Source organism: Equus asinus, chromosome 24, assembly GCF_041296235.1.
Source record: "Equus asinus isolate D_3611 breed Donkey chromosome 24, EquAss-T2T_v2, whole genome shotgun sequence".
NCBI classification, from domain to species: domain Eukaryota; kingdom Metazoa; phylum Chordata; class Mammalia; order Perissodactyla; family Equidae; genus Equus; species Equus asinus.
In genome coordinates, this window is record NC_091813.1 from 45,156,375 (window position 1) to 45,175,459 (window position 19,085).

The 19,085-nt window shown below is 37.3% G+C and overlaps 1 protein-coding gene across 8 annotated transcripts in view; it reads right to left on the reverse strand.

Annotated features, from left to right (window-relative positions):
- The window catches only part of AK9 (adenylate kinase 9), a 124,184-nt gene that overhangs the window by 38,204 nt on the left and 66,895 nt on the right, over positions 1-19,085 (reverse strand). For 7 of the 8 annotated variants that reach the window (XR_011497750.1, XM_070496416.1, XM_070496417.1 and 4 more), the window contains 6 exons: positions 15,031-15,120; positions 14,353-14,553; positions 13,863-13,984; positions 5,391-5,603; positions 1,649-1,909; positions 572-696 (listed from right to left, as the gene is read on the reverse strand). Coding sequence is in view for 6 of the 8 variants with exons in the window: in XM_070496416.1 (XP_070352517.1) it covers positions 572-696; positions 1,649-1,909; positions 5,391-5,603; positions 13,863-13,984; positions 14,353-14,553; positions 15,031-15,120 (1,012 nt within the window). In the remaining 2 variants the exon portion in view is untranslated. Of the gene's footprint in view, positions 1-571; positions 697-1,648; positions 1,910-5,390; positions 5,604-13,862; positions 13,985-14,352; positions 14,554-15,030; positions 15,121-19,085 lie in introns of those variants that run through there. The other variant, XR_011497751.1, reaches the window with a different exon arrangement.

Genomic DNA, 19,085 nt, shown 5'->3' on the forward strand with positions numbered 1-19,085 from the left:
ATATAAGTGTTTGCTGTTATCAGTACTATAAATACCATTTCACTTTCTTCTGGTGGATTCCAGGGCAAGAGATTCTGGTTAGGAAGTCGAGGGGAAGTTTTAAACTCTGGTGACCTGACCTGGAGAGTCTTAAGCTTGTCCTGTCTGGGGTCAGGCTCGTTCATGGCTTTTGGCAAAGGGATAACACTATGGACAGCTATTAAGTGGTCTTAATTGTAATTGTTAAAAGGCTACAAGGAAGAGTCCAGTCCATCACTAGCACACATGGGTTTAGAACATGAGTTCTCCACCTCGACTACACATTAGAATCACCTGGGGAGCTCCCCAAAAATACCAATGGCTGGGTCCCAATCTCACACTCCTAGAGATATTGATTCAATTGTTCTGGGGTGGGGACTCTGGTATCAGTATTTTTAAAACAATTCTCTAGATGTTTTTAATGTGTAGAATCACCAATTTACACCAGTATAAAGGAGAAAATTCTTAAATTTGTGTTGGATTGCATTTTTAACATTTAATAATAAAGCAAATAAAAGTCAGTAAATGTATAATCTAATATCAATTAAGATACCGTATTGGTTCTTGAAGCCACCACTCAGAAAGAATTACTTCAAGAATTTCGGGAGGCAATGGCTCATTTTCCATTAGACTTGCTCGGATTGTTTCTTCTTCTTCTGTAAGTTGTACTTCTGGAGGCTAAAAACAAGAATCAGAAAAGAAACCCCCCAAATTTAAAATTCCATATTAATAAATAATACTATCTTTACATAGTTGATTAGGATAAGACCTCTTTTTCTCAGGTCATTTTTTTACACCATTGCTTGTGAACATTTAAAAATTTTCTTTAAACTAATATTTAATACGGTTTTAAGTATTAAATTATATCTACTGTAGCTAAGGGGAGTTACCAGTGATGAGCATGATTGATTTTCATACATGGTCTCAGGATATCTGTCTCATCACTTTTTGCTAAAACCTTGTTCAATCTATACCACACACCTATAAGGCTTAACTGACTTTTGTCATCTCTCTTAAAATTATTCAACCTAGATCTTGATTAAAGGATGGGCCAGCCAGGTAGTCATCTGGAATACAATCTGTACCTGCGTCCATTTACGGGGGAGCATTTGAGAAGAAAAGGGTCTTGCTATACGAGAATTGGTTAAAAAGTGAGTTAGAATTAAGAACTTTCTCTTTACAACCCCAGATAGAAACCACCTAAGAAACACATACAAACTTTCTTCTGAGGCATCATTGGAATTTAAAATTTTGAGATCTCTACTGGCGTTGGGGCAGACTTTTATGATATTTGATAGAAAACCAAGAACATAATAATGGAAAATCTTATATTCTAGGTCAGACATATCAAATCAAATAACATAGTCCCAAATAAATGCTGTACAACAGTCTTGTCAGGGAAAGCTTTTCCAATTTTTCTTGCAGTCATGTGAAACTCAGTATTTTATGTTCTAGATGAGCAATAAGATCTTTATTTAACACATGGGGAGGATGATTCTTAAATGACTTTCACGGGTTATTTCTTCTTCTTCTTAGAAACTTTATAGAGTTTTATACCGCTTATATTTTACTTCCCAAAAGTAATGCGTGTAAGCACAAATATCTGCCAAGAGAGTATTAATATTACTACCGGCTTCTTGGTGTTTTCTTCCTCAATCGTAATGTTGGCCTGACTTGCCAGCTCTTCAAGTTCTTGTCTTGCAAGTTGTTCTTCCTCAGAATCTTCCTCAAATTCAGGTCCAATTTTCTTCTCAGTTTTGAGCATTAGTTTTTCTTGAAGAAACTCTTCAAACTGAATGTGGAAAATGCCCAGTTTTTCTGCCAGCTGTCTTCCACAGACAGTTTTGCCAGAGCCGTGCGGACCCAAAAGGCATATTCTTAATGGCGGAGCCTGCCATGGAGGGGTGGGTCAGGGAGAGGTAGGGCAGAAGAGTGAAAAAAAGGAAGTTTTGAGTAATTTAGAAAACATAAGACTTCTTAACTGCCCTCCCTAAGACTGAATTATCACTTCACAAACTCAAGGATATTTCCACATTTTAGGATATCAACTAAAATGATACATTGCATCAACAATGGCCCTCAGGGAGCATCAACAACCATAAGATCATCTAGATATCATGTGCCAGAAGGAATTTAATAAAATAATATTAGTTTTGTTTAGTTAGAGTTTTAATTTTAAAAAATGGAAAGATAATTTCTTAGCATGATAAAAAAACATCTCTCTACCAAACAAATAGCCCATTAATAATGAAACACTAGAGACCCCTTCACTAATTTCTACAATCTTCGTATAGGAGATGAGGGCGCCAGAAGCCAGAGAACCCACTGAGATGCAGTTGTACGGATTGTCCATCGGATGATGAAATTGTCACGAACAGTGGTGAGAGTTGGGATGAAGCAGCAGCTAAATCTTTTGTGTACGTGGGGAAATGACTATGAAATTGATAGGTGACACCAAGGGGAACAGGGAGAATGTGATGTATCTGGAGAGAATGAGCCCCAAAGGGGCTGGAAGTAACGGATTGAGAACAGCAGAGGGAAGCAAGGAGCACCGCCTCATCACCGTCTGTCCTTGGGAAGGAAACATTCAGAGAAGAGTTTAAAGATGCAAGGAAAAAATATACCAGAGAAATACAGAAGAAAGAGCAGTTAGGTAACTCAGAGACTAGGGGAAAAGAAATTTTTTTTAAAGAAATTTAAGAGGTTTAAGAAGATAGCAAGTCCACAAGAGAGGAAGAGAATATTTGAAACAAGAACTATCAGAGAAATGAAAGAGCTTTAAGATTAAAAATATGATTGCTAAAGTAAAAAGTTCAACAGTACTGTGAAATTCTAGGATTCCCTAGCATGGAAAACATGTGATTTCAGCTTAAACATGCACTGTGTGTTCAGTGCAATGAATAAAAAAGATCCTGAACAGTTTTAAGAACACAAAGAATGAAAAGAAGCTCTTAAGAGCTTTCAGATACTTAAAAAATAAAGCTTACCTACAAAGGGATTAAAATAGCCTAGAGACACTGGATGCTAGCACACAGTAAAGCAATATCTTTAATATTCTGAAAGGGAGTGATTTGCAACCTGGAATTCTATGCCCATACAAATTGTCAAATATATATAGGAGCCAAAGGATGACATTTTCAGATATGAAGAGAGTTAGCTGAAAATGTGTTTCAACAAAACAAGAGTTTGAAAATCCCACAGAAGCAAGAGGAAGACACGATATAAATATCTGCTGATTTTGCCACCCGGCATTTATTCATTCGTCTGTTAACCATATCTGGATTCCCCTCTGGGAGACCACCCTTCATCACTCTCAGTTTACGTGCTGCCGGTGGAATTGATTCCATCATTAGTTCAAGAATTGGGCATGTGACAAGACTCAAGTCAACTGAGGCCTCACAAAATAAGTAACGCAAAATAGAGAGACTTGAGAACAGTATGAAATTATGCAGCTGCAGTCTCACACCATACTTTTAGATCACACTTTAAATCCCTCAGCGATAAAATTGCTGGAGTAACATCTCCCTCATTGACAGGTTAAACTTTGGGCAATTAGAGCCGTCTGGAATTCAGAGCATATTAAAGAAGCTGGTTAGTGAAGAAAAATGTTGCTGGCAAACCTAGCATACTTGATGCTCTGCAGAAAACCTGTAAAATCACTATCAAGATTTCAGGCTCTTATCCACATGGATTTGTGTAAAACAAAGCAACAGATCACAAGCAGCAAAACGGACTGAGAGGAAATAAAGCAAGAACAACAAAAAGAAAAGGCCACAGTCCTTAAATGAGTCCCAACACCAGCAGTGCGGGAAGGTACAACCACCCATATATGCCAATAGTCCCCATGGGCACCATATAAAAATGGAGGTTCATGAAAATGCCCAAATGATCCAGAAGAGTTTAAATCATGTTCTATATGTTCTGTTTAAGAAGGCATTGCTGCTATTGAAAGTAGTGACAATTTATTGTGTTCTATATATTTTGATTTTGTAATCTAGGGAATTATACTAACAATATAATTCAAGAGAAACAAAGGACAATATGCCCAAAGATTTCCTCGACGCTACTTCAAATTCATGATGGCAAAATCACGCTATGAAAAATACTGTGAAAAAATGTCTAACAATAAATTGGATGTTTAAATGGTATATCAAAAGGATTAAGCATTATGAGATCTATGTAAAAATATATAAACTTTTATTGATATAATGTTAAGTGAGAAAACAGATTGTAAAATAGAATATGCATTGGGAAGAATATATATTGATGTGGAAGAGGATGAGAAAATAAAACATAAAAATGAAGGCTCTTGTCTAAAGCTGGTACAGTTATGTGTGCACTTTATTTTAGAAAATGAATACAATATTGCCATAATGTATTCTTTTATTATTGCGGTAAAATAAACATAACATAAAATTTACCATTTTAACCATTTTCAAGTGTGTATTCAGTGGCATTAAGGACACTCACAATGTTGCACAACTATCGCCACTCTCTCTCTCCAGCACTTTTTCATCGTCCCAAAGTGGAACTCTGTACCCATGAAACAAGAACTCCCATCCCCCCCTCCTCCTAGGCCCTGGCAACCACTATTCTATTCTCTGTCCTGTGAAATTGCCTATTCTAGGTGCCTTGTATAAGTGGAATCATACAGTATTTGTTCTTTTGTGTCTGGCTTTAACAAATATTTTTTAAAGAATATAGAAAACTGTTCCAATGGTGATAAACAAGTAAGAAAAAAAACGTTCCCACAAACTTAGGAAAACACTGATTGTTCTAAAGCCATGGCAACAGTAGCCACTTGATCCAGTTTTAAAATGGTTTAATTATCAAGGACAACTCACCTCAGAGAACATTGTTTTGTAACCCAACAAATCAGAGTCAACCCTCACTCCTGAGAGTCAACCATTTGGGCGTGGACTTGCCCCTAAAATCATGTCTCTGAGTGTGAACCAGGTCAACAACGGTAATCCCACACCTACAGATGTCAATCCACTGAAAGTCCACTGACCCCTGAATCGCACCCTTCCCCAGAATCCTTGTAATCTTATAATTGACAGACTGCTCTCCTGCAGAGACTAACCAGCATAGCTTGCCTTTAATACAGTAAGCAGCAGATTCAGCTGTCTTTTCACTTCAGCTAAAAAGACAGTAAGTGTTGGTTTGAAACAAGACATTACTGTAGAAATCAAAATAGATAATTATTTTATGTTATATTCCAAAAAGTTGTTCTTGGAACTGAGATATTTTCCCTATATTGTCATATCAGATAACAACGGGGACTTCACTATTAAGTAAAATGGCGGAGGTAATTAATTAGTCCCTAAAAAAGGACTCAGGGGCGATCATTAGGACAGGAATATTGTTTTCACCTTTAATGGTTCTTTACCAGCCACATACTCCTCAGGATGCTCCAAAAACTTTTCTTTAGCTTCAGGACTTGAAAAGTAGTAGATATTTTCTCGATATTTAGCTGATTCTTCTGTGTTGCATGGCCGTAGGATGAAGTTTTCTTTGAGAACCACTGGGCAAAAGTGTTTTGTGTCTCCCAAATGCCTCCTCTTCTCTTTAATTCTGTCTTCGTTCTAGAAATATTATTCAGAGTTTGGAGAACATTATTAAAAAGTATACTGAAGCAATACTAAACAGAATTTTAAAAAATAATGCATCTGGAATAATATTTAATCCATAACAATACACCTTTAAAACAATCCACAGAAGGCCAGTCTGTATACCATTTTATTTCATTTTAAAAATCAGTTTCTCATATCCCTCTAAGTTCACATCTGAAGCTTCTTTATTTTCAGAAAGATTTTTCATAAAGAAAGCAAAGTAGAACTGAGAGTGAGGAGTCCCCAGACCTCTGCAGACAAAGGTGTGATGAAAAGCCCCAGGATACGCTGGTCTAGGGTCACTACGAGGTCAGCGTCTAAAATAAAATTATTCCCAGGAAGTAAAAGCTGAGTCAGGGCCACCACTTCTCCCCCACTGACAATCAAATGGGAGATGCCTCAGGATCTGCTTTGGTGCCTACTAAGTGGGTATGTAATCAAATAAGAATTTGGAAATACTTTACTTAGTTCAGTTGGAAATGTGTAATCTATTTTCATTTGCGTTAAAAAAAAATGTGTAAAGTCCTTTAAGGATTCTTGCAATTTACTTAAAGCAGTGGAAGTGCATTTAAAAATAATTTTCTGTTTTGTAAAATACATGCTTATTGTAAAAATATTCAAAACACATCACAATGCATAAAAAATGAAAATCTCCTCTCACCTTTTCCCTTATAATACTATATCAATATGTTTAACAGTTTTATGTGTCCTTCCAGACCCTTTTTTCTAAGCATATCCTACCACTATACATACAAAAGTAGACATATATTTAGACAAAAATACAGTACTTTAAAAAATACCAACGGAATAAAACTTTACATGATTACTCTACAACACGTCCCTTTTTTTCCCCAAAACAAGATATAACGAACAACTTCCTGAAAAGGTGCAAAGATGAGACTAATCTATACTTTTCTTGCACCATTCTTGTTCAGTTTTTGTATCAGGGTTATGCAGGCTTCAAAATGAGCTGCGAGGCATTGATCTTTTCCTGTGATGTGGAAGAGTTTAAACAATATCGGAATTATCTCATCAATAAAGGTACATTAGAAATGACCTTTAACTCCCCTCTATTATGTTCGTTTGCTCAACTTTTGTCTTTCTTCCTAAGCAATTTTGAAAATCTTTCTCATCTTGACTTTAAAATGTTATTAGTATAAATCTCCTGTAATTTTAAAAAGACTTTCTTTTTTATCTGATTATATACCCATTTCTGTTTCAAATGTTATTTATTGTTGCTTCTTTTTACCTTATTCAACTTGCCAGAAGTTTGTCTATTTTATTGCTCATCAGAAAATCAACTTTTCAGTTTTTGAAATTAGGTCTACTGTTTTTATTTTGTCTTGTTTTCCTGTTTGGTTAATTTTTGCCTTTAATCGTCTTTCTACTTTCTTTTGGTTTATTTTGTTGGTTTTTTCCCAGGTTCTTGATTTGAATGCTTACTTAACTTTTCCACTCTTCTTGTTTTTCAATAAATGCACTTTAAAGAAGGGTTGCCAAACTTAGCAAATAAAAATGCAGGCTCCCCAGTTATGTCTGAATTTCAGTTAAAAAATAATTTTTAGTATGTACCAGACACAAGCATGTACCTTATATAAAAAAATATTTATTTGTCTCAAATTCAAATTTTATTGGGTATCATGGTTTTTTTTTAAAATCTGGCAATTCTAATTTCTATTTCTGCCATACAACAAAGCTTTTATATATGATCTTTTAATCAATTTTTTTAATTTTTAATTTTTATTAAAAATTTTAATTTAAAAAATAATTAAAAAATTGTAATTAGTTTTAAGTAGACTGTAGTTTCATTTTTGATTTCTTATTTAACTCATTAGCATTTAGAAAGAAAATATGTATATATATATTTTAATTTCAAATGTTTATATTGGGGGATAAGGAACTGTCCTTCTGGGGTTAATTTTTTGTTTTATTGCATTGTGATCAGAGAATCTGGTCTGGAAGATTTCTACTCTTTATAATTTGCTGTGATTTTCTTTGTGAACTCTTACATGAGCATTAAAGACAATGTTTGCTTTTTATGGGTACAGAGTTCTCTACTGATTAGAATAAGCTTATTTAGGGTGTTTATCAAATCTTCATTATCTTATTTATTATTTGTCTGTGTAACCTGTCAATTTCTGAGACACATTAAAGGACTGTACTAAGACTGTACTGCAGTAGCATCATATTCCTCGTATTTCTAAGATTTTGTTTCATATATACTTATGCTGTTATTTTGTACATAAGATTTGTAATTGTTATACTATCTACATTCCTTATTCCTCTTATTAGTATTGACGAAGATTCTTTACTTGACCAAACTCTAGTCCTGCTTCTCTGAGCCCTCTTCTCAACCAGGCTTTAACCTTGTTCTATAAAGACTTGCATATTGACAGATGAATGGATAAAGAAATTGTGGTCTATGTATATACAACTGAATATTATTCAGCCATAGAAAAAGAAGGAAATCCTGCCATTTGTGGCAACTTGGATGGTCCTTGAGGATATTATGCTAAGTGAAATAAGCGAGACAGAGAAAGACAAATGTTGTATGATTTCACTTATATGTGGAATCTAGGGGGAAAAAAAGCCAAACTCATAGAAACAGAGAATAGAATGGTAGTTGCCAGGGGTCAAGGGGTACAAACTCCCAGTTATAAGATGAATACGTTTTGGGAATCTTAATGTACAGCATGGTGACTATAGTTAACAGTAATGTATTATCTACTTGAAAGTTGCTAAAAGAATAGATCTTAAATGTTCTCATCACCAAAAAAAATTGTAATTATGTGAAGTGGTGGACATGTTAACTAACCTTATGTTCGTAATCATTTCATAATATATACATAAATCATCATGTCATACACCTTAAACTTACAAAACGTTATATGTCAATTATATCTTAATTAGGCTTGGAAAAAAAAAGACTTAAACACTAACATAGTTTCTAACAGCTCAAGGCCACCTCCCTGAGATGACCCTACCCCCACCTTGAAGTGTCTGCCTGAGAAAACTCAGGGCTGCCCCCAAAATCTACTGTTTGTTCCAGCCAACACCTGAGGACAGGGCCCCTGTCTCCCAGTCTCTGTGGGAGCACAGAATCCTAACTTCCACAATTGCCAGCTAGCAGACATGGCTGGTCTAATCGAGTTTCCACTGACTAACCCCTCGTGAATTTTCACTTTCCTGACTCTACGGAGCTCCTGCTTGTCCCCCTCCTTACTCCCTAATTCTCCCTGTAAAACGTCCAGTCACCTCTGTACAAAGTGGAGTTCAGTTCACAATTGCAATAGTTATTTCTGATTAAAATCAGTCCTTATCTCTTTAACTAGTACCTGGCTTTGTTTATCGTTGACAATATAAAATATCTTTTTTGTTGTTTTAATGCATTTCTCCTTGAATTCGAGTTTTACTGATATTCAGAATGTCATTTCTTCTTTTTTTTTTGGCTAGCATTTGCTTTTCATATCTTGATCCATTTGAGTCATTTTGTTTTTACAATTAATTGTTATAAATGGCATACATTTTTTGACTTCAGTTTTTCTTTATAATGAGTTGGCCTAGAATTATCTTTAAATAAATTTTAGAAATAGAATGTGAGGTATGTGTGTGTGGTGGTGTTGGTGGTAGTGGGGTCTTGGAGCAAGAGATTCTGGAAAGATGGTGATCTGAAGACCCTCCCGTCCTTTCTCCCCCACCTCCTCAGTGTTAAATAGCTACTGGTGGCTGGTATCCAAGGACATCTGAAGGGAGGAGACTGCACAGCACTCTTTGCTGCTATGGGCTGGATGAGTGCCTGGAGACAAACATCAGAGGGACCAGAGTATTAGGATGATAAGTCCTAGGAGGTATTTTGTTTGCAGAGATCTGTGGATTTCCTGGGGGAATGTTAGCACCAGCAACTACCACCCAGGAGTGTTTGTGGTCTCTCTGGTCTGCAAAAGACCAAGAAAAAGCTGTATGGATGGGAGGAATCCTTCCTGACCCAGCATCTGGGCAAGTATGAGGAATCCAGGTAACTGGGCTTGTCCCAGGCCTCAGCAACCAACAGGTGGCCTTTCTGCTCTACACTCCTGACCTACATGGAGAGAAGTCACTTTGCCTTTCACAACTTTTGGGAACGTGTCACCTAAAGCACTCCAGCAATAGACCTGAACCCCACTGAGCCAAAAGAAAAAGAGAAAACGACCACCCATCTAGAAGAGCCTGAAAGATGAGTCAGATCAAACAGACCACAAAACTCTGCAACACAAAGGTGTAAGAAACTCTATCTCTGAGTAGAAAAATAATGAAGACATTTATAGAGATTCGAGTGAACACTAGAAAGTGCATGAGTGCCAACAAAAATATGCAAATGAGCTGAGGAAGAGAGTGACCAATTGTGGTAATGGCCCCCCAAAGAGTCTCAGAACCTGCGAACACGTTACCTTCTGTGCGGGATTAAGTTAAGGCTCTTGAGATGGGAAGGTCACCCAGGTGGGCCCAATGTAATCTGATTAGGACAAGGGTCCTTATAAGATGGAAAGACCATCAAAGGCAGAAGGAGATGCGATGACTGACAGCAGAGGTTGAAGTGATGTGCTTTAAAGATGGAGGAAGAGGCCACAAGCCAAAGAGTGCAGGTGACCTTCTGAGGCTAGGAAGGACAGGAAAAGGAGTCTCCTCTAGAGGAAGGACCAGCACTGCCAACACTGGTTTTAGCCCTGAAAGATTCATTTCAGACGACTGACCTGGAAAGCTGTACAATAATTTGATTGTTTTAAGCCACCAACTTTGTAGTAGTTTGTTACAGCCTCAATAGAAAACCAGAGACCCCAATGAATGTCATAAGTTAGAAGATTGAATGGAAGACTTATCTACAAGTATAGGAACAAAGTGAAAAGAGATGTAAAGTTTGAGGGAAAAGGTAAGATATTTGGAGGATAGATCCAGGAGACCTAATCAGTAACAGATTTTATGAAAGGAGAAAAAGAGATGGAGGCAAGGCAAGAATGAATTTCCCACACACACAGAAATATATAACCTACAGAGTTAAAGGCGCGCCAAGGACAGGCAGGATTGATGAGAACAGACAAACACCTGGGCACATCCTGGCAGGATTCCTGACTGCAGTGGCATTAGAACTGTTGCTTCTTTTTGTACTTTTTCTTTGGCAAAAGGGAAATATCTTTGTTGTTGATTTTTTCCAGTTATAAAATGATATATTTCTAATGTTAAAAAATCAGATAATATAGACAAATATTTAAAAAATAAAAATTACTTGTATGTCTATCACTCAGAGATAACCACTATTAACATTTTTAACAGCTTGATTGAGGCATAACTGACATTAAAACATTGTACATATTTAAAGTATATAATTTGATAAGTTTAGACATATTTACTCTTCCGTGAAACCATCACCACAAGCAAGATAATGAATATATTTATCAATACCATAGTTTGCTCACGCCTCTTTGTAATCCTTCCTCCTGCCCCTTTCTGCCTCCTACCTGGCCCATCCCCAGGCAACCACTGCTCTGTCTTTTGTCACTGTAATTAGTTTGCGTTTTCTAGAATTTTATATAAATGGAATCATACAGTGTGCATTCTTTTTTGTCTGGCTTCTTTCTCTTAGCACAATTATTTTGAGATTCATCCAGGTTTTGCATGTATCAGCAGTTCTTTTATTTAATTTTTTTTTGCTGTGTACTCTTCCAGGTCTAATTATCCCCCATTCCTGAGGCTAGACTGTTTTTAGCACCCTACCCAATGCCCCATGAATTGGGAGGTTATTCCAGTCTGGTTGGGAACAGGCATGATTTCTGGCCAGGTGTGAGATCTGAGTACCAGTCCCTCTTTCTTTTCAGGTGGTCCTTCCTCTGGCCTCAAGTAGTTTCCTCACGTGCAAAGCTGATCAGCACTCGGCTGAGTGCCTGAAGGGGATGCTCTGCAGGTCTCCAGAGTTCTCTCTCTGTGCAGTCCTTTCCTCTCTGGTCCCTTCTCTGTAAGCTGTAGCTGCTTTGGTGCCTCGGGATTCTGTGCTCCATCTCCTCCAATCCAGGACTCTTCCAGGCTCTGCCTGGGTCCCTCCTCCTGGTACATGGCCTGGACAAGGCACAGGACCTTACAGACAGTAAACTGGGGATATCACAGGGTGCACCTCATTTGTTTGCTGTTTCTCTGGAACCATGGTGCTTCACTAGTCATGTCAATGTCTTGAAAATGGTTTCATGTATTGTATGCTGTTTTTAGTTGTTTCAGGCAGAAGGGTAAATCCATTCCCTCTTACTCCAACTTGCCCAGAATGACTGTGAACATTTTAGTATATATATTCCCAGAATTTTTCTTATGATGTACTTATATGTTTTACTTTTGGCTGCATATCACCTTTCTTCCCTTTTCTAGTAACATGACCCTTTCCCTTCTTCTCATGGAGAACTGCTCCTTCCACATTCGGTGTCAAGTGGACCAGACAATCATAGTAACTTCCCACCGTGTAGTCACTGGGTGGGCACGTGACCGAGGTTGGTTCAGTCACATAGGAACTCCTCTGGTTACTACGATTAGTCAGGGCAATTGACTGAGCTGGGAGAAGTCAACTTCTTTCTCGCTCTTTTTCCATTTGGATATAAAGATAGAGGGCTCTCTTTCCTTAGATCAAATTTTCTAAGGATCTGCTCCCAGAACTCCTGGCAGCCAAAGTCTATCTTATTTGGAAAAAACATCTTTGCAGATGTAATTAAGGATCTCAAGATGATATATCATTGTTCCTTCTCCAAGTGGTCCCTAAATCAAATGACAAGTGTCTTTGTAAGAGAAGTAGAAGACACAGAAGAGGAGAAGGCCATGTGCAGACAGAGGCAGAGGCTGGAGTTAAGCAGCCACAAGCCAAGGATTACCTGGAGCCACCAGAAGTGGAACAGGCAAGGAAGGATTCTCCTAGAGCCTTGGGAGGGAGCGTGGCCCTATGACACCTTGACTTCAGAATCCTGGCCTTGAGAACCACGAGAGAATAAATGTCTGTAGTTTAAACCTTCCAGTTGGCAGTACTTTGTTATGGCAGACTTAGGAAACTAATACAGCAGATAAAACGGATCTGTGTCATGGTAAATTAGGCAGAATGGAAGTGAGGAAAAAACACTGTATTATCAATAAAGACCATACTTAAAAATAAAATTTTGAGTATTACAGACAGCCTGAGAATTGCCTGCAGATACAAGAAAGAGATCGTTCTCTTGCAGAGCAGAGCGGACACAGAAGAAGGCAGAAGGATGATTGAAGAAGAGAATCTGAATATAAGCAGGACAAAACCCACATCCTTTAGCCATCCTGACTGAAGGGCTTAGCAGTCTTCGTGATAAGGTACTGAGGGTTATTATCAGAATCACACTACATAACTTGTTGTTTGACACACAGATATTTGGGGTTCAATTAATTACAACTGTATGTTTATCTAACTTCATACATTATTTTCTTTTATTGACAAAACCCAAAATTAAAAGGATCACTTCCTATTTTATTATTGATAGATGCCTGAATTGAGTGGCTATCAAATGAGCATGGTTATGATGTTGGTGCCAAGGGAGTAGACTGGTGCCTGAAAACGGGTTGTTCCTGTCTGAGAATACCACTTGTTACTATCGTGTAAGCAGCCTCTCAAAGATACCACTGCTGTAGTCTACATAAGACACCTACTTCTGTTAAATTTACAAAATATTTGTCTCGAATACCTGTAGATTTTTCCATGGAAAATTTCTTTTAAAGATTTCCCCCTTTTCTTTTTCATGTGTGTAATATACTATCTAAGTAGCCCTGGCATTTCAGGGGTCAAGTGAGGCTGGAGTGGAGGCAAAGTGCGTTGAAAATGTTTTCGTTTTTTAAAAGATCTTATTTATTTTAAATTTATTTTTATCTTTTATTTTTCCTTCTTCTCCCCAAAGCCCCCTAGTACATAGTTGTATATTCTAGTTGTGGGTCCTTCTAGTTGTGGCATGTAGTATGCCACCTCAGCATGGCTTGATGAGCTGTGCAAGGTCTGAGCCCAGGATCTGAACTGACGAAACCCTGGGCCTCCAAAGTGGAGAGCGTGAAGTTAACCACTTGCCCGGGGGCCAGGCCCTGAAAATCCTTACTTACAAAATTGAGGATGCCTGCTTGTTTTCTTGGTGTCCCAAAGTGCTAGTTACCACTCTAGACAGTGCACTTTCAATGACGTGGCCAATGTGAATGACGGTAATAAAAGATTCAGACCTCTTCCTCTTCCTCGTCTTCCTCCTCTAGCTCCTCATCAGCCTCGGCTTCCGCCTGGTAGTCTTCTGTTTCTTCATCATAATCTTCCAAAGTTAACTCCCATGCAGGGTACTGAAAAGGTTCTATAAAAGAAAGAAGAAACATCTGGGAAGATATTTTTAGGATAAAAGGATATTAGCATATCATAGTAGTCAAAGATTTGGAAAATTAATTATAATGACTGATTCTCTTAGTTTAAATGTGTATGCAAATAGGCCTTTACAAATTCGTCGAGTGACCACTGGCCAGTTTGACCAGTGCTGTCTGTGTCCCAGGGCTGTTCTGATTGGTGGGAGCCTGCGCTGTGAGAGTTGTTAAATATTTCAGATATCATCTCTGGATATATTGAACGTTTTACTTCATAAACCATCAAGAAAGGCTTTAAACGTTCACAGTGCTTTTAATAATATTACCTGCTCTTGACAATAAATGTTATGATTACAGCCCTTACTTTCCATAGTCTCCATCACTTTTTGAAGTAGTTCCTCTGGAGTTTTGTCAGCAATCTCCAATTTTAAAATCTGAATGAAAGAGTCATTGATTGTTGCTTCCAGCAGTTGCCAGGCAGAGCGGAAAGATTTAACCTGCTCTTTAAGTGGCTCCATTTCAGGGACATCAGGATAAGCATCTTCTGGAAACTCAGGTAGTACAACTTTTGAGTAAAGGTAAAAGGAAAAAAAAGAGGCTTCAAATATTATATCTTTAGTCATATTGCCAAAATACTTTATACTTTATAATATTTTAAAAACATTTGAAAGAAATAGCGTTCTAAGCAATACTGTACATTTATAAGTTCATATTTTAATTATGCTCTGTTCCTTGTATTGGCTGTAGATGAATTATTAACCATTAATAAAATCCAAATTATTTGGATAATTAATATGAATTTAATATGGACTTCAACTGTTAATAAAATGTATAAAATAAAATTTGATGAAAAACAATGTTATAAGCTGTCAAGATACACTTTTAATGTAATAAGCTAAATAAATATATCACACATCAACTGGCATACAAGATAGAAATAAGTAGGAAGTTGATACTCCGCCTAAAATAGGGGACTAGGCCCTTCGTAAGACAATCTGAAGAGCATGTTTACACACTAACTGCTTTTATTTTATAATCTAACCTGTTTCAGGTAATTCTTTAGTTTCCATGTCCTCTTTGGATCCTTTTGGAATTTCTCTTTCAACTGTAGTATCCTCAGTAATCTCAGATACTTAAAAAAGAAATCTAATAGTTAGTGTTTGAATTTTAAAATATTATTTCTTTATGAAAGCTTTGGCACAAAGAAAATTTCAAAATGCAGTTTAAATTGTATATACTATGTCTAATTGAAAATACAATTCCTGTTAGGTAAAGTATAGCCTAAAAATACCTAATAGAATAAGGCAGAGAATGAAGAATATTCTTAAATATACAAAAGGACAGGGGCTGGCCCCATGGCCAAGTGGTTGGGTTCATGCACTCTGCTTTGGCAGCCCAGGGTTTCGCAGGTTCTGATCGTGGGTGTCGATATGGCACTGCTCATCAAACCATCCTGAGGTGGTTTCCCACATAGCAGAGCCAGAAGGACCTACAACTAGAATATACAACTATGTACTGGGGGGCTTTGGGGAGAAGAAGAAGAAAAAAAAGATTGGCAACAGATGTTAGCTCAAGTGCCAATCTTTAAAAAATGAATAAATAAATATAGTGGCTACAAAAAACAACCCAAAAAGGATACTGACCAGAATAATAACTGACACATGGTACATACAATTCTGACTGATAACTATTGTTAAATATTATTCAAACTTCTGTTTACATAGCATCAGACCAGCAGTACCTGATATTTCTTTTAGTTTCTTATTAAGATACCCATGAAGATACACCAAAAGACCATAAAGTGACAATAGGATGATGATATGCCAAAGTCTCAGTTTTGGGTGTAGGTTTGGTGAAATTGAGAATAATATTAATTAATATCACTGTTGAAGGTATAGATCGAAAGCTATTTTTCTGGATGATACAAGACGTGCTTCATGTACAGATCTAGCATATATGGTTTCAGGGAAGGAAGTACTAATCATCTGTCTTCTCACCCCACAGTCTCTCCTGGTTCTGAGACACAAGTTTTGTGTGGACTAAATACATATATAGATAAATAATCTCTATTCATCTATCTATCTGTCTATCTATCTATCTATCTATCTATCTATCTATCTATCTATCTTTGTTCTGTGACACTGTGGAAACTGTCTTCTAAGTTAGCTAAAGTAATGGTTGAGTCCTCTTTCTACAGAATCTATAATGTTTGATACTCAAGAGAGCAGATATTAAAAGGGGACAAGCCTTGGGCTTGCCTGCTGGCAGCATGTTTAATTATAAGGTACTCAGTTGCCTAAGAAAAGAATGACAAAGACAAGAAGACCACCAAGAATATACAGAGAATTCTAAACTTGTCTTAGCTTCTGTGGCTTAATCCGAGACTGCAATAGTTAGGGATGAAGATTCAGCCCCAGTCTAGAAAAGTCACACAAGATCAACACTTACTAAATATCACAACTTGAACTAGGTTGATGCACAATAACTTGACCTTCAGGAATATCTGAGAGTATCAGGCAAGAAGTTTAAGTGAAATGTATGTGTGTGTGTGTGTGTGTGTGTGTGTGTGTCTGGTGGTTCTTAGAAATACTCGACCTACCCTTTGTGTTGCTTACCCTACTCTACCTGCCAAAGTTGGATATATAGTCTGCTCCACTCAAGGAGAAGTCAACAGCAACAAAACAACAACAGCGACAACAACAACAAGGCCTATGAAAAGATCTTATAATGAAGGAAAAGAGAGTATGATCCTAAGATGCAGATAAAGAGCTTGCTTCTGAAAAACATTTCTTATAGAAAGCAAAGTAAAATAAAGTAAATTTTAGAAGATAAATGCTTGGTGTACTCAAAAAGCACAGGAGGACAACAGAATCTATGAAATAGGAACCATGAGGCAAAAAGAGAGATCAACCTAAGATAAAGGCAGAAATACAAGAAAGCTAGTTGAAATAAGAAAACAATGCAAGGAAAGAAAAAGTGCAATAGCAGAATTAACATATGCATCAGGGGAGAGGCAATAAGGAGCATAAAATAAATCAGAGACGAGGAGGATAACAACTCTCCAAAGAATGCAGGGAGAAAGAACAAAGAGATGAAAACTATCAGGAAGAAGAAGATGAATATGGTTGAGAAACAATAACTATGTAACCAAAAAATAATAAGTGATCCTGAAAAAGGAATCTGAAGCAATAAATGAAGATATAATTGAAGAAAACCATTTTGAGCTAGACGAAGACTGTGGTATGAAGAGAAAAAGAGCTCAGCAAATTCTAGGAAAAATTGCTCATATCCAGCAAAGTTTTAAAAAATAATGGTATTGAAAAATATCCTTTGAGGGGCTGGCCCCGTGCCAAGTGGTTAGGTTTGTGCGCTCCGCTTCGGTGGCCCAGGGTTTTGCTGGTTTGGATCCTGGGCATGGACATGGCACCACTCATCAGGCCATGCTGAGGCAGCATCCCACATGCCACAACTAGAAGGACCCACAACCAAAAATATGCAACTATGTACTGGGGGGCTTTGGGGAGAAAAAGGAAAAACAAAATCTTTAAAAAAATATCCTTTGAGCATCCCTGCAGGAGAAAGAAAAGAACATAAATTAAGTGATATCAGATGTTTCCTTGTGTTGAGGACAATGGAACAATGTCAACATGCAGGATCTTGAGAAGAGGTTATGATAATAATTTAATAGCTTCTAAGTTGTTTTTCATGTGTGAAAGCAATAGAGTTGCAAGAACTCACACAATATACCACCTTGGATATTTAAAAAATTAATCAGAGATATAGGCCAGATGACTAAGAGAAGAATCAAAATGAAAATCTCACAAATGGAGAAACTGTGGGATTTGGGAGACATCCCAAGGGTATTATCAACAATCCCAACACTACATAGCTGCATAAATCTACGGCCAGTTCTAACGGACTGGAAAGGACTGGCCACACCAGTGGGCATTCAACAATGTGGAAGAGTTGTGCCCTCTTTTTCAGAATAATACCTGGAGGAAGTTTATAAATAATTTCAGTATGAATAGTTATAGTTTGTGAGAATAACTCTGTGGTAGGACTTAAGAAATGTCCCAGAGAAAACTTTTCTCTTAAGTCCAAACAGGTCACAGGTCACAACGAAATCCCATGATAGAAAAACTGAAAGGAAATACATCAGAATGTTAAATATTTATTGCCTTTTGCTGGAAGAACTCTGGTCATTTTCTCTCATCTTTCTATTTGTATGCATTCTACATTTTTTATAATTAGCGCACATTATATCAAACTTCATTGGATATCCGAATGATTTTTAAACACACAATTCAACATTGATTATACCAGAAGTATGATCACTGTCTTTGAGAGACTTTCCCCAAATTTTAAGTGGTCTATATATTCTACTCAACACGTCAATTCATTGTGACCTGTGGACACACTGTGCAGCTAAGTCATCCTAGAGTTTATGTTTTCAGGATCAGATTTTTCATACTGAGCCTTTTCTATGATTTAAGGCAATAATTTATAAAACTTTTCACAGGCTAAATTTTTTCTCCTATGGCAGTAGTTCTCAACTGTTAGCAAGTATAAGAATTATCTGAGGTGTTCATTAGAATGTAGATTCCTAAACTCCATCCTTACTGAACTTACTGAACCAGAATGTGGGTTAAAATAAAGAACTCTAGGTGATGCTGACGCAGGTGATCTACCCCACAAGAAAACATTTCTTGGGGATGTGGAACTCTAAAGTTTCAGTTGAGCATTTGTTTAAGAATTTGAGCAGATTAAAACCTGCTTCTTGAGTAAAATCTTGAACTCTGGCCCTAGGCAATCCCGCCCCTAGGCATTCCTGCAACCTGCAATCTGGCAAGGAGAGTAGGGTGCATACTGTCGGGCTCCTTCACGACCTCTCTAACTCCTCTTTTCCCTGGCCTTCGACCATACAGGCAGCAAAGCCAAATCAAATCCCCAGATTCCCTGCAGCTAAGAGTGGCCAGTGACACAATTCTGCTCGATGAAGTGTAGGTGGGAGTCCCTCAAGTTTATCTATTTCCTGAATTAAAAATAAAAAGTTAAAGCTTGCAAGGGGAAAGCTTGTCCTTAGCCCTTTGCTGCTTC